Here is a 14,169-nt window from a genome sequence, read left to right as displayed (position 1 = left end):
TTAAAGATAAATGGGTTTATGACTCTAACAACTTCTTCTGTAATTATTGTATTCAGAAGACACCTGTTTACTTGAATTTTTGTTGGGAGCTTTTAAACAGCTTAGATCTTAAAAATTAATAGCTCCTCATAATATTAGAAATACAAGTATTATGTACAGGTTATGTTTTCAGATTGAAGACATTTAATTGGATGTAACTCAGCAGCTTCAAACCCTTCAGTGAAAGCAAGCTGTAAAAAGCTATTGTACCAAATGCCAAGATTCAGATTCATCAGAAACAGTGAACAGTGTCAGCTGCTGACCCCAGTTCCAGCTTTGTTACTCTATGAGCTATCAAACCAGCATCTTCCAAGTTTTCCAGTGCAATGGAAATCCTCACAGCTCAGCTGACCACTGTGGCCAGTTCTCTGCCCGTCCTTTGCTCTGCAATGGTGTTACTGCAAGGTGCAAGCCAATGTACTACATGAGAGCTGCAGGCTGTGATGCACTTTGAGGAAAGAGAAAGTTAAAAAAGGCTGGTTATTATTTCTGTGTGCAGATTCCCAGGTTGGCAGTCAAGCTTCCATTCTTCTAACATTCAAAGCTGCCCTTAAAGCTATGCGTGACCAAGCCATCACACTGACTAATAGTGCATTCAGCACATAGTGCTGAACAAAATGGGCTTCTCATTTCTTTCTGGAAGATAATTTTAAAGCTGAAATGCCAGCATGGATAATCAGTTTGAGCAGTTTTAGCTCTGAGTAGTAATAGCATAAACACTGAAATTCTCTGCTCTTGTGGGTTGAAATCAGACTCTCAATCTCATTTTATAATCAGTTTTCTTACGGCATTGAAGTATACCAGACAACGTGAGGCACAAATGAGGAGGAACCTTTTTTAAAGGCAGCTGATAGTATTTTAGTCAGAAAGTCTAAGACTCCCTGTTGTAAAAGATTTCAGTGACCTTTTTGAGATATTCTAACATCCCTGCTGTTTACAATATAATTTGAAAATTTGGCAGAGTAAAAACCAAATTTGAGGCCTTTGGGTTAGAGGCATATCTATCAAGAGATTCCACTCAGATTTTATTAAGTAATGAACAATAGAGAATTGCCAGGCAATCTGCAGGCAAACGCTGTCATCCTGCCAAAACAATAATTGAGCATGAAAATTTTATAGCTGTGTCACTTCCAAAATAGCAGCAACCAACTCTGCTCTGGGAACTCTTGTGGCTGCTGTGATAAGAGGGTGAGAAGGAGAAGCCAAGCCACGTTGTACTTTTTGTATTCACATAAATACAGTGACTAAGAACATGAAGGACAAGTATATAACAGTCTGATACACAGTTCCCTAAACCAAGCTCTTAAAATTTGAGCTATGCCAAGCAGTCAGCAGCCTTTTATTCCATAGCTGTTGTCTCTTAGACAGCTTGTAAACAAAGTGAAAGTTGCTGTATGGGATGGGACATCCTCCCACCAGAGTTCTGAAATGATGGGTGTGCAGTCAGTACCATCTGCTGAGTTATCTTGCTCTAGGTGCTGTTGGGGAATAGGCCTGACTCTCCCCATGCAGGACAGAAAGCCCTGCTCTGGAGGCAGTAGAATGGCTCCCACTGACTTCCAGAAGAGATTACTCATCTCATGTGAGCCTGGAGCCTACAAGGTGACTCCCTCAGTGGCAGCCATGAGAAAAAGGTGACTGGAAAACAGTATATTCTCTTCATGCACAAAACTGGTGGAGCAGGGACATGGCGGTGCCAGCCTTGCACACCAGCCCTAATGGTGCTGGGAGGACTCTTATTCCATGTTAAGACCTCAGCAAAGCCCAGCATCAAGACCTTCATATCCTCTTCCCAAAGCTGACAGCACCAGAAGAAGCCAGGCATGGACATGTGTACGTAGCACCTAAACTTGGTTAGGAATAGCAGTAAAAGAAAGAAATAGTGTTGTGGTTCCCTCAGAGAGGCATTTACAGAACCACATAGTATGTTTTCCTGGTCAAAATCCATTAGAGAGGGCATTTGCTGATCTGCTGCTGCAGGAGACACTGTACTGTCCATGCTTGTCCTCCCCATGATGCCTCTCCTTCATGGCTGCATTCCAAAACACCTGCTTGAAAGCAGCTGCAGAACAGGTCCAGGGAACCACCTGGAACTCGAACTCACTTCAGAGCTGTCTCCCTATCACTTGGATTGTTCCCTCTTACTTGGATTGCTCTTAAAGCAGGACAATAGGTCCCCCATAAGGTTTTCCAGCTGGCCTGAGCCTGCATAGCTACAAGCTTGTATTTATTTGTAAACACTGCTCAGTGCTGTAAAGGATGCAAAAGTTAAAGATTTCCTGCTTTTGAAGAACTTTTTTCTTAAGAGTTAACAATTACAGCACTGGGGTTGGGATTCAGAGCCCTAAGGACTTGTGTCTATGGCCATCTTAAATCTCCTCAGATAGCCCAGACTTCTCCATGTGCTGTCTGGAGGTACCTGCAGCAGCTAAAAGCCAAGCTTGATACTCCAGGGGATCTCAAATAGTACCAGAAATATCTGTTTGGGCACCTGAATATCTCTGCTGGCTTTTTAAAAATTACTTCAAAGTCTTAAACCACCTTTGATGCTCTGGAGAAGAAATAAAATTAACATCACTGAAACACCTGCTGAAGTACATGTTTTGCAGTCTTTCCCTGAACAATGCAGAAATTTCCAGATATACTTTCAAATGCATCCTAGATTATTATCCACCTCTCTTGTGTTTATTTAATGTACTTTTCCCTGCCTTTTCTCAAGTCCAGACTTTGTGTTTTGTTAACATTACAAACAGGCATTCTTTTCCCATGTTTTTTAAGCAGTCGCATAAAAGTGCAGTGCTCCTCTCACTTCAACTGGGACATTGGTGACAACCTTTGTAGCAGAAACTTCTGGGTTTTTTTCTTTTTGAAAGACTTCCTGAGGAGTTGACTGTCAGTCATCTGACAGCTTTAAACTGATAAGAAAAGCTTTCTGCCACCACTGGCACATCAACATGACGAAAGACACTGAAACAGACTGACACTGATTTGAGCTGTTAGTACCAGACAAACTCACAAATATGATCATTAGTTGTGTAATTTCACTGGCAAATCTTTCCATAGCCCTGGAAAAGCCCCAGAAAAACATAATGATGATTTGCAGAGGGGTGAATTTAAAACCTGGGGTTGAACTCCCTGGCCCCCAGTAAAAAGTAGTTTTTGTTTTAGTGGAGCAAGTGTGGAAATGTAGCTAGACTTTTCCCTTCAGCACAGGCCAGCTGACAAAGAGGTGCAGGGACTCCAATATTAGCCAATATTCAGCACTAAGAGGGAGCTGTCCCCAGAGATAGAAAGCTAGGCTGGAGTCCTTTGAAAATGTGCCTCTGCGTACTTGGAATTGATACCAATATACACATTTAAACATTTTGTGCTCAAATGAAGCACTGAACATTATTCAGCCTCAGGGCCCCAAGAAAATGCCACTTTGGGTTGAGAAATTCTGTGTTTGGGCAAAAGAGGAGTTTTGCAATAATAGATGTATTCCAAGAAGAAGATCTGTGGGCAGGAGGCTGCAGATATAGCTGCACAGCCACAAACCCTGGAATTTATTTCAACATTGCTATCATGTATTCAGGGTGTGCTTGTGCATACATTATACCCAAATTAATACCACGAGCACAGGACTTTTCTGATGCGGCATAACAGATTTATTGGCTTGACTTTGGGAGGAATATTTGATCTACAAATAAGTGGGTGATTTTTTTTTTTTTTTTTAAGGAAGTTCCACATTTGGTGGGTCGGTTCTTTGTTAGTGATGGCAATCTGAAAGGTATGCTAATATTAGAAGTTCTGCGGAGGAATATGTTAATGCCATCATCTTCTTATGTTATGTGAGAGATTATATTATTGATCTGATACTTTTTTCATGTGTCCTTGTAACTTATCACATGCATTTCAATGTAAAATTCTGGAAATTGGAAGCCTTTCCTTGCAAGTCAAAAGCAACAGAGACAAGTGTTGCTATAAAGACATAGGAGATGCAAGCAGCCAAAAGTGGAGTGCTGTGGGCATGTGGCTCTCTCACTCTGCCTCCCTTTATTTTGAAATTCAGTCCTAGATATGGAAAATTTTCAAAGTTGAACATATTTAACTTTAAGCCTCTGCTTTTAGAAGCTGGACAGTTTCATGTATCAGGATCTTTAATTATAAATAAAACCAAATCAATTATCATTACCAAAGGAGGTTCTATATTGAAACAGCATGTTTACTTGTCCTCTGGCTGTCCTTGCACATGGGCACACACATACACACACACACACACACAGATTGTCCTTTTAACTCACTGTCATCACAGGATAGCCTTGGGTTTAAGGAGCAGAAGCCTTACAGAGACTCTGGTAATATCAGTATGAACATGGTCAAAAATAGCTAAAATTATTTATTTTAAAATGTTAGATTTGTTACATGTTGGGTGTGTTAACCTGTGTGTAAGATTCACAGATAGGAGAAAAGAAACTATTGGCTTTGGAGAAACTATAAGTAGCAGCTAGAGGTTCTTTATGTCAACTTTTTTAAAGACATGCCGATTTCCAGAAGTGAGGAGCTGCAACTGGTTTTTCATTTGGTCTTTCACTAGTACTTTGAAATCCCCATTTTAGACCAATTATGTTACAGTCCTGCATAAGGCAACTCTCCTCCCTCTCTTGTCATTTCCCCAGCTATCACAGGTGTTTGTTTATAATTTTTCCTGTGCTAAGTATAAAAATGTCTATAAATTAAAAAGCAACCTATCAAACCTGGCTGTCAAGTAAAGTGAAACTAAGGGTTCCTTTTCATACAGGGGTCATATAGCTGGAATAGATGACCAGTATCCTTTCTGAAGCTGTTATATGTGGTTGGCACCCTACAGTAAGATAAGAGAACATGTTTTGAACTTGCAAAAAATCATGCCCTTTAGTCAGAGGCTGCTAATCTTTTGAATTTGCTTTGTCCTGTAGACGACTGAACACACTGAACAAGTGCGCCTCAATGAAACTCGATGTGAACTTCCAAAGAAAAAAGGTAAGGGAACTTCATTAAATATACCCTGGCTTTTGTGAAAAGACCACCCCAATTTAGCCTTTAATTCAATAATGCTCTTAAAAGTGAGTTGAGTTTATTTTACTTTAAACATGCATGTCAGCATTATCTGGATGCATGATAATGTGAATTGCTGAATCTTGAAATTATAAATAGAATAGAAACTGTGAGTAAATTCTAGGTGTGTTAGAAGGGCTCACACAGTACTTAAACTCTACATGTGTTCAATTAAGATTAGTGGGTGAAAAGACAGTAAAGCTTCATTAGACTGGCTTGTTTGTCAATGCCATAAGAGTACACAGTGGAAAATTCTGCTCAGAAAAAATGGAAGCTGCTCAGATGAAAACAACAGCTTTTCTTTGTTTCTTATACTGACTTCTTCCCAGTTAAGAATATGAAAATAAACTCTGTCATCCTTACAAGCTCCTGTGTAACATGGGAATTATCTGAGTGTAAAGGGTTTCAGTGAGGGCTGCAGAAACAGCTTGTTGATTTTGAGAGTTTTGTAACATGTCCAGCATTAACTGTTGAATGTTTGGTTTTCTGGTCATAAATTCCCCAAAGTCCTTGAATGTTATACAATGGTAGTTGTCAGCTCTGAGAAATCTTGGTTCCTGTTTTTCCTTCCTAGAGTGTTTTTCTAGTGCTTTTTAAAAACTGACTCCAAGAGCTGAGTTTTTGATGTCTTTGCAAATTCAGTCTCATCATACTCTATTCAGTGTTTGAGGGAACTTGAACAGGGAATGGTTTTAATGTCCAGATATCCTGCTTTGGCACATGTCTCCTTGTTCCTGTGTACTCACCTCTTTAGCTTCTATTTTGTCCATTCCCTGGAGCTACAGGGATTTCTCTTCACTGCATATGGGGTTGTTTTTCTTTTCTTTCTTGGGTTTTATGTTGTGTTAAAAAGGGAGGATTTTTTTTTTTTTTTGTTATGTTGGCTTTTCATAATTTTTTTGCTGCCACTCCTCCCTGTTCTGAATGGATTGAAGTCCTTAGACTTCAATCTGCTCTCCTTGCAGATGACCACTAATTTGTGGCGGAAGAGGGACAGAAGCTAGTTGGGTCCATACCTGCACAAGGCCACAGAGAAGCTGAGCACAGAAAAATGTAGACAAAGAGGAGTTGGAGGAGATTTTAGTCCACAGATACAGAACAACTGAAAGTAGAAGGGAATGTGAGAGAAGAGGAGGGAGAGCATGCTGACAGGAGGAAATGTAAACGCAAGTGTAAAAGCCAGAAACTGGGTCTGAAATTGATCACCGAACTAAATCCATCTTTTGCTGTGGATACTGCCTTTCCTAGTAGTCTCTATGGTGATCTGAACAATGAAATGCAAAATCAGCCTGCTTTGGAGCTTCAGCATAACAGGTATGCACAGGACTAGCACAGCTGCTTGAGTGATTCACAAAAATATGGCCAAGCAAGCTGCCAGGCAAGGTTCCTGTGAAAGACAGCTCAGCATCAGCGTTCCCTACTGCCCACTCTCCCACCCAGACCATTCCCACTGTGGGCTGATGTCTTCCCTTGGCTTCATCAAGATGCAAACAGAAATCCTTATGTATGTGTTGCAAATATGTCCGTAAGCGATTTGGACAGACAGAGATTAGCCTTTGGATTAACTGCCTTCTGCAGCTGTCGATTTATGAGAATTCCTGCCCCCAGCTGGAAAAATGTGGCAGAATTCCACTGCAAATAAATCCACTATTTGCCTTTTGTTAGCATGCCTCTGTATTTCAGGCAAGTACACCCTCAGTCAAAAAGCTGTACTATTTTAAATCAGCTGTGACAAATCTGTGAATCAAAACCTCTTTCTCTTTGGCAAATGTTACCAGTCACTCCTCAAGAAACTTGCCCCTTCTCATCTTCCCAAACATAATGGCATTAACTGGACTTTTGAATATGCTCCAAAGCTGTGCACTTGATTTCACCCCAGGTCAGTAGAAATATACAGTCACTGCTCCAAAATGTCTGCTCTGCCTGTGTCAGATGAATCATTGCTTTCAGACCTTCTCTTGATCCGCTGTCCCCCTAGCTGGTGACACATGGGTGGCCTAAGTGCTCTCAACATTTTTTTTTGGACAGTTTAATTTGTCAGGACACTCAGATATCTGACAAGAACAGTGGGTCATTCAGGATGTTCGTGGCTTCCAGAATTTCTATTGATTTCATCAAAAGAAAAGCACAATATGTCATAGGACTCACAGTGCAGATGAATTTGTAGTGAGGCACTATAGCAGTATCTCGGTATCCAGATATTTCATTTCATATTTGCCTGATTTTGCTTCTGATGAAACACAAGCATGTTTCTTTATCAATTAAAAAGAACCCAAAACTTACCCTTTATTTAATTGAGCTGCAAATTTTGACACTGAAAAGCCTCTGTATTTTCTAAGTGATTCTTGGGCAGAATGTAATCCTGTCTTTGCTGTGGTTAGAGGGAAAACTTGTTTACTACCAATATCCATTTCTGTTCATCTCTGCTTTGTAAAAAAAAAAAACCCAGCAAAAAACAAAACTCAAACAAACAAACAAACAAAATAAAAGCACAAAAAAAACCCCACAAAATAAAAACCCCACAAACTTTTGATTTAAAGTATATTTACCACTGAATTTATTTTTATTTCCGTCTTCTGCTCTGTGCTCTCTTCTTGGTGTTTTTTGCAATGTCTCTACCACTTTGGCTACTTTAATCGATTCCAGCTTGTAGAAAATACAGGCTAAATCCTGTCAGCTCATACAGTAATGTCAGTGCAGCTACAGGGATTTGTGTCAGCCAAGAATCTTCCTTAAGGTCCCTTTGGCATATTGCAATGTAGAACAAATTTTAAAAATATGTTTATCCTGCTGGCTGGTGCCACCAACGCTTCAGCAGTGGTATGCTTTGTAGATATAATTACCACTGCTAAAATTTAAAAGTACGTACCCTTGTGGTTTTTAAAATATCCACTTTGTGGCACTACTAAGACCATAATAAATGGATTTTTAAGTTTCTGAGGCTATGCAGTCCTTTGGTCCATATATGCATACAGCAAGCTGAGGTAAAACAAAGGTAGAACTGTCTGAAATGCCATTTCTTCCCTGCAGACAAAATGGCCAAAACAGCATTATTAGCCTTTTCTAGCCCCTTCCCTCATATTTCATTAGGTGCCCAATTTTTCTCTTTAACAAGCCACAGAATGAGGATCTCCATTTATTCCTATAAACTCATGGGAGCACTGCACACCTCAATGTTAACAAAAGAAAGAGGAATGCCTAAACCCAAAATTTCACAGCTATATTTTATTTTATGGTTTGGACATGATCTAAAACATCTGGCTGACTTGAAGTGATAAACTACCAAAAGTTTATGGCATCAGTGAGATCTGGCACGCTACTGATCCCAATCTCCAGCTTTTGAGGTTTCACATTATTTAAGGTTTTGGATGCTCTTGTAAAATTTGGTTTACATTTTTCAATTAGACAGGCCAGCAAAGATCTAGTCAGAGATTGGAGATAACTTTACCATTGAAACTTCATATAAAAATACTTCTAATAATAGACTTTTAAAATGAGAATTTTTCCAGTCCCAAAATAGTCTTTCTGGTTTAGCACCTCATTTTAGTCTGACAGCCTGTCATATTTTACTGCCTTCATACTGCTTCCAAGAATGTGAAGAGCTGTTTGGATGTCATGTAGGTGAAGTTAGTTTGTTCTGCTTTAAAACAAATGCACAAGAATAATACAGTACAAGTCCAGTTCAAAGTCAGGAAAAGGGTACTCATTAGCAACTGTGGCTTCATGCTGAAGATGTATCTTTTTTGTTTGAGCAAACAGATGAGAAAAATGTCATAGGGTGAAGTTTTTTATCTAACTTTTTTTTCAAGGCACACGTTCTCTTCATTGCAGAGTAGTTCCTAAACATAAGCACAGCTCTGCACGCCTGAGGCTGAGGGATGAGACCAGGAAGGGCTGTGGGGTGCTGCTGCCTCGGGAGAAGCCAGAGACAGTGGGGCAGGCTGCAGGTCATCAAGTTTGGGGTGCCTCTACTGATGACAGCAGTGAAGACAGTGGTTGCCCACTGTAGGAAAGCTCACCTCAGCTGCAGATGCTGCCCCATGCCAGCCTGAGCCTAGCTGCTCCTCCTGCCCACATCCCCATGGCTGCCTTCTCTGCTCTCCTTTGCCTGCACTCAGACACACCCTAAGCAATACTGCCAAATATTTGTTTTTATTGTTATTTTAAGCATTATGATTATTTATCTGTTGTTATATTCCTAAAACATAAATCCTGTTAGATGTATCTGGCCTATGAAGTTTATAGATGTTTATTCAGTTCTCACTGCAAACCTACGTGCAGCACCAGATATTTGCTGTCTTGGATTTTTAAATAGCTCACATTGCTGTAGTACCCAGCTATTTCCCTGTCTTTATCATGTGTATCTTAACACCATCCCTGCAAATCAGGATTCCTTTGCTTTGGCCTTTCAAAACTTTTTTTTTCCTAAACAGTCACTGTGAGCATCAGCCCTACACAATTCAGTGCACAGGCAGTCCATGGAAGCCAAGAGGTATCAGTGGGACTCCTAGTATGGAGCAGGATTTTATTCCTTTCTTGTTAAGATGTTTGCAGTCTTTACAATTAAATGAAAGAGGGTATTATGAAACGACTGATGACCAGTCTTCCATAAACTTGGCTCAGAGAGACTTTGTTGCCTTTTGCTCACCTGGAGCAGCCCAATCGCATTAATTCAAATATCAAGTTCAAGCACACAATTTTAACATGTGTCACTTGCTTTTTTTCCAGAGTGAAGATTCAGATGAAGAAGATCTCTGTGCTATCAGTAATAAATGGACTTTCCAAAGAACCAGCAAACGATGGTCTCGGGTGGACGACATTGACACTCTGCTTCACCAATCTGACAGACATGGCTCTTCTGGGGACATTAAAATGAAAAATACGACAAGCAGTGAGAGCGTCCTTACAGATCTGAGTGAACCTGAGCTCTCATCAATTCACAGTGAGAGCAGTGGGGGCAGTGACAACAGGAGCCAATCTGGCACCTCTGGCGCTGCCAGGGAGGCCTGTGACTGCTCTGCCCATCATGATGTGGAAAGCACCCTGCTGCAGGACTCCGCTGCAATAAACACCGCCCCGTCCCCCAAGGACAGCCTGAAGAATGAAAATCCAACACGAGCCAGAGCAAAAACCTTTCTAAAACGCATGGAGACGTTAAAAGCAAAAGCTGTGCATGGAAAACTAAAAGGCTCGGGAAGAACAGGTCCTTTAGAGATCAGTGGACCAGTTCTCCAGTTTGAGCCAAAATCCTTGAAAGACATGCACTGTGTGCAGATAGTCAATGGCGATCTCCAAAATTTGGGGCAAGATTCAGTCAAAAGAGGGCTTCCCTTTTCTGCCAAATCCAGCAGTGACAGCAGTCAGTCCGAAAACAGCAGCAGTGGGGTGAGCACACCGTGTTTGAAGGAACGCAAGTGCCATGAAGCAAACAAGAGAGGTGGGATGTACCTGGAGGACCTGGATGTTCTGGCAGGAACGGCCTTACGGCAAGTGGTGGACCAAAACCGCAAAAATGAATTTCATTCCCAGGAGAACTTGGTTGTGCACATTCCCAAGGATCACAAACCAGGGACCTTCCCAAAGGCACTTTCTATTGAAAGCCTCTCACCTACAGACAACAGTAACAGTGTAAACTGGAGGACAGGCAGCATCTCTTTGGGAAAGCAGAACTGCTCTACTCCAAAGGAATCTGGACTGATGGCTTGCTGTCCTAAAGAGAGCAGAATTAGTATTTATGACAATGTGCCAGGTTCCCACTTGTATGCTAGTACTGGGGACCTCCTGGACATAGAGAAAGATGTCCTTTTCCCTCAGTTAGATGACATTTTGCAACATGTCAATGGACTGCAGGAGGTGGTAGATTGCTGGTCAAAGAAGGTGTTGCCAGGTCTGCCAGTTGGTGACGTGTCAGTCAGGGAATCTCCATCATTACCTTTCCAGTCACCTACACAGATCACTCTTGATTTTGAAGGAAACTCTGTGTCTGATGGCCGGACCACCCCGAGCGACATGGACAGAGATGGAACATCCCTGAATGAATCTGAAGCCACTGGTGTTAGGGACAGGAGGGACTCTGGGGTGGGAGCATCACTCACAAGGCCAAGCAGGTAAGTAGCAAATTGTTGTATACAAATCCACAGACTGTGAAATACAATATAATTAAGCAGAGGTTCTCAGCCTGGGAGTCAGAAGGCACAAGGTACCATTACAGTAGTGTTCATCCTGTATGGAGATGGGGATTTCCCAAGGAAAGGTGGGATTTTGACGGAAGGGACATCCTGCTGGGAGATTCTTACAAGGAATCAATGCAGAATTGGATTAAAAGAGCAAACTAAGGCATTTTTTATCCCTTGATCCATTGATTACATAGCAGGACTCTGTATATATTGTAGGATATATTTTTAATTTGTCTTCTAAGTTATGCACCCAGGTCTTTATGAATCTGTAGCTTTATGCACTTTTTCAATGCACTGATCTGCTTTAAAAATGTGCCCCTTTGTGCTCAAAGAGAACTTCTCTATCCTGCCCCAGCCCCTTACATGGGTGGGATGAAATTATGATGAATGATTGACTTCTTAATAAAGTGAAAAGTGGAATTTTGTTGATAGTTTACAGACCTGTTTTAAGTCAGAGTGATGAGCTCCTGTTAAGCCAAGTACCAATGGTCCTGGGCAAGAGCTTTTGTGGTCTAAACTGTTGTATGTAGGGTAGCTTTGTAAGTGCAAAAGCAGGGAGAACATACCTAGTATTTTCTGATAGTGGTATTTCTGATAATACTGGTATTTTCTGATCTGCTGTCAGACTTGTCACACCCTCATAGAGGACTCTGCCATGCCATGGTTTGCTGCTGCCTGTGCTTGCTCACCACCACCACAAAAGTGAAAGTGGACTGGAGAGAGCTATTGAGTAAATGAGCAGTGCCAATTTTTTTAGAATTTGAATCAGAACTTATACTTAGTGAAACATGAAAATAAAATTAGGGGTTTGGTTTTTTGTTTTTTTTTGTTTTGTTTTGTTTTGTTTTTTTCTGATGAATCCAGTATACAGAGAAAGTGCATTGGAGTAAAAAGATGTGAATGGTTCAATAGCTTGGTGGTTATAGCTTTAGCTAAGGAGACACATGGTTTAGTCCTTTTTCAAAAAAATCCTTCAGCATTTAATAACAGATCTGTTTGGAGAACCTCAGCTCCAAATACCTCAGTGGTCAGGTCAGTCCCCTGGGAGATGAGGGACTAGGCATCAAATACCAGTTCTGAGTCAGGCAAAGAACATTTGTCTCTAAATCTCCCACATCCTGTTGGAAGTGTGTGGGCTAAAGACCATAGCAGGCAGCACTGCTTCCCCAAGTATATGGACAGGACCCACATCCACTTGTGAATCTAATGTTAAAATGACAAAACTTGGGCATTTCCGAAATTAAAGAGATTATCTAAATTGTTCTATTTATCTCCAAGGTACATTTTCTTTCTTTTCACAGCACAAGCCATCACATATGTGTGTGTTTATGTATGTTTTATACATTGCCCGGCCCTATCTCACAGTACACCATCTTTTCTGCCCAACCAAAGCAGTTCTCTGATTTTTCTATCGTTTCTTTTACTAAAGGCAATTACGATGGCAGAGTTTCCAAGTCTCTCATCACCTGAGCCGCTCCATTGCATCGCTTCACATCAACAACCAGTCAGCAGCCCAGCTGAATCTACTGCAAAAATTCTCTCTGCTTCGTCTCACTGCCATCATGGAAAAGTACTCCATGTCAAACAAACATGGATGGACCTGGTGAGTACCACTAGTAACTGGGAGGAGACTTTTTAAAGAAAATAGTTTCTCCTAATTCTGTTACTCTTGTTGGTTAGTAAATGCAATTAGAAGGAACCATTGACTTCAAGTGTGGAATTTGAAACTGTCCCTTTTAATCCATTGCTGCCTAGTGGCTCGTTGACAAAGTGAGAGATAGATCCTGGGAATCTGAGTTCATTCCTGAGCTCTAACAGAGAGACAACCCTGGCCTTTTGAACAATGCTACAGTTCCAGAAAAATAAACAGGAATAAGAGAGAGTGACTATAAAGTAGGAAAAGTTTATAGTAAGTTCTACCCAGTATTCTTTTGGTGATTCAAAAAGAAACAGCTGCTGCTTCATGTGTTTGATATTGCTTTGTTTGTGTTTTTAAAAAAGGGTTAGAATAGTTATGGGACTTTTCTCTAGAAATCAAAGATGCAGGCTTTGGCCTAGGCCTGGACCTGTGTTAGAGGGAGCTTGCAGCCCTGGCAGCTGTGACAGCTACCTGGTCACTCAGGGAGTGAAGGGAAGCACACATGGAGGTGAATGCTCCTTCTCTAGCAACTGGCTAGAGAAACCTGCATGTTTCATGGCACAAAAACTCTGGTGGGCCCCACAGATTGAGGTACACCAGAAATGGAAATGGGCATGGATAAGAATATCTAAGAAAATAATCAAAAAGGATGACAGAATCTGAGATATAATAAAACTATCTGAGAAATATTCAAAAGGATGACAGAATCTTTCCCAAATACACTAAGGCACCCAGTCCAGGTACAGTATGACTTGATATTTATATTGTGATTTTCATGCTGAAAGCACCTCCCCAAAATCTCACTAAATTCATCTGTGAGCTATGTTAAGACAAGTTTTCCTTTAGAAATTAAAAAATAGATACAATTGATACATGTGAGATTCACCTCACTGACATCAGTCATTAGGAAAAGTTAAAAGAGTAATCTGTTATAAATCTAATCTGAGAAAGTCAGGTTGGCTGTTTGTGGTCAGAAGAAAAAGACAGGCAACCCCAAAGCAGCCCATTATATCCAAGGTTGAGAATTTGGGTCACCTTCCAGAGGTGTCTCTCCCTAAAGTGGGTATAGAGGTAGTACAGACAGCTGACTCTTTCTAAGTCTCTGTAAGAGAACTAAAATTCAGTAAGATTAATCCCCATTTCACTGCTCTCCTTCGGTGCACTCCCTGTGGCTAGCTGGTATCTGTGCTGAAATGAATCTCACCTTACCCAGCTTCAAATAAGCAGACTAGAATACAG

The 14,169-nt window shown here is 40.9% G+C and overlaps 1 protein-coding gene across 2 annotated transcripts in view; it reads left to right on the top strand.

Annotated features, from left to right (window-relative positions):
* The window catches only part of STARD13 (StAR related lipid transfer domain containing 13), a 288,367-nt gene that overhangs the window by 254,624 nt on the left and 19,574 nt on the right, over nt 1-14,169 (top strand). For both annotated transcript variants that reach the window (XM_053969881.1, XM_053969882.1), the window contains 3 exons: nt 4,977-5,040; nt 9,844-11,222; nt 12,721-12,894. In XM_053969881.1, coding sequence (XP_053825856.1) covers nt 4,977-5,040; nt 9,844-11,222; nt 12,721-12,894 — 1,617 coding nt within the window. The remainder of the gene's footprint in view (nt 1-4,976; nt 5,041-9,843; nt 11,223-12,720; nt 12,895-14,169) is intronic.

Source organism: Vidua macroura, chromosome 2 (assembly GCF_024509145.1).
Source record: "Vidua macroura isolate BioBank_ID:100142 chromosome 2, ASM2450914v1, whole genome shotgun sequence".
NCBI lineage: Eukaryota > Metazoa > Chordata > Aves > Passeriformes > Viduidae > Vidua > Vidua macroura.
The sequence above is the reverse complement of the archived record's forward strand: the minus strand, read 5'-3'. Positions and strand labels throughout refer to the sequence as shown.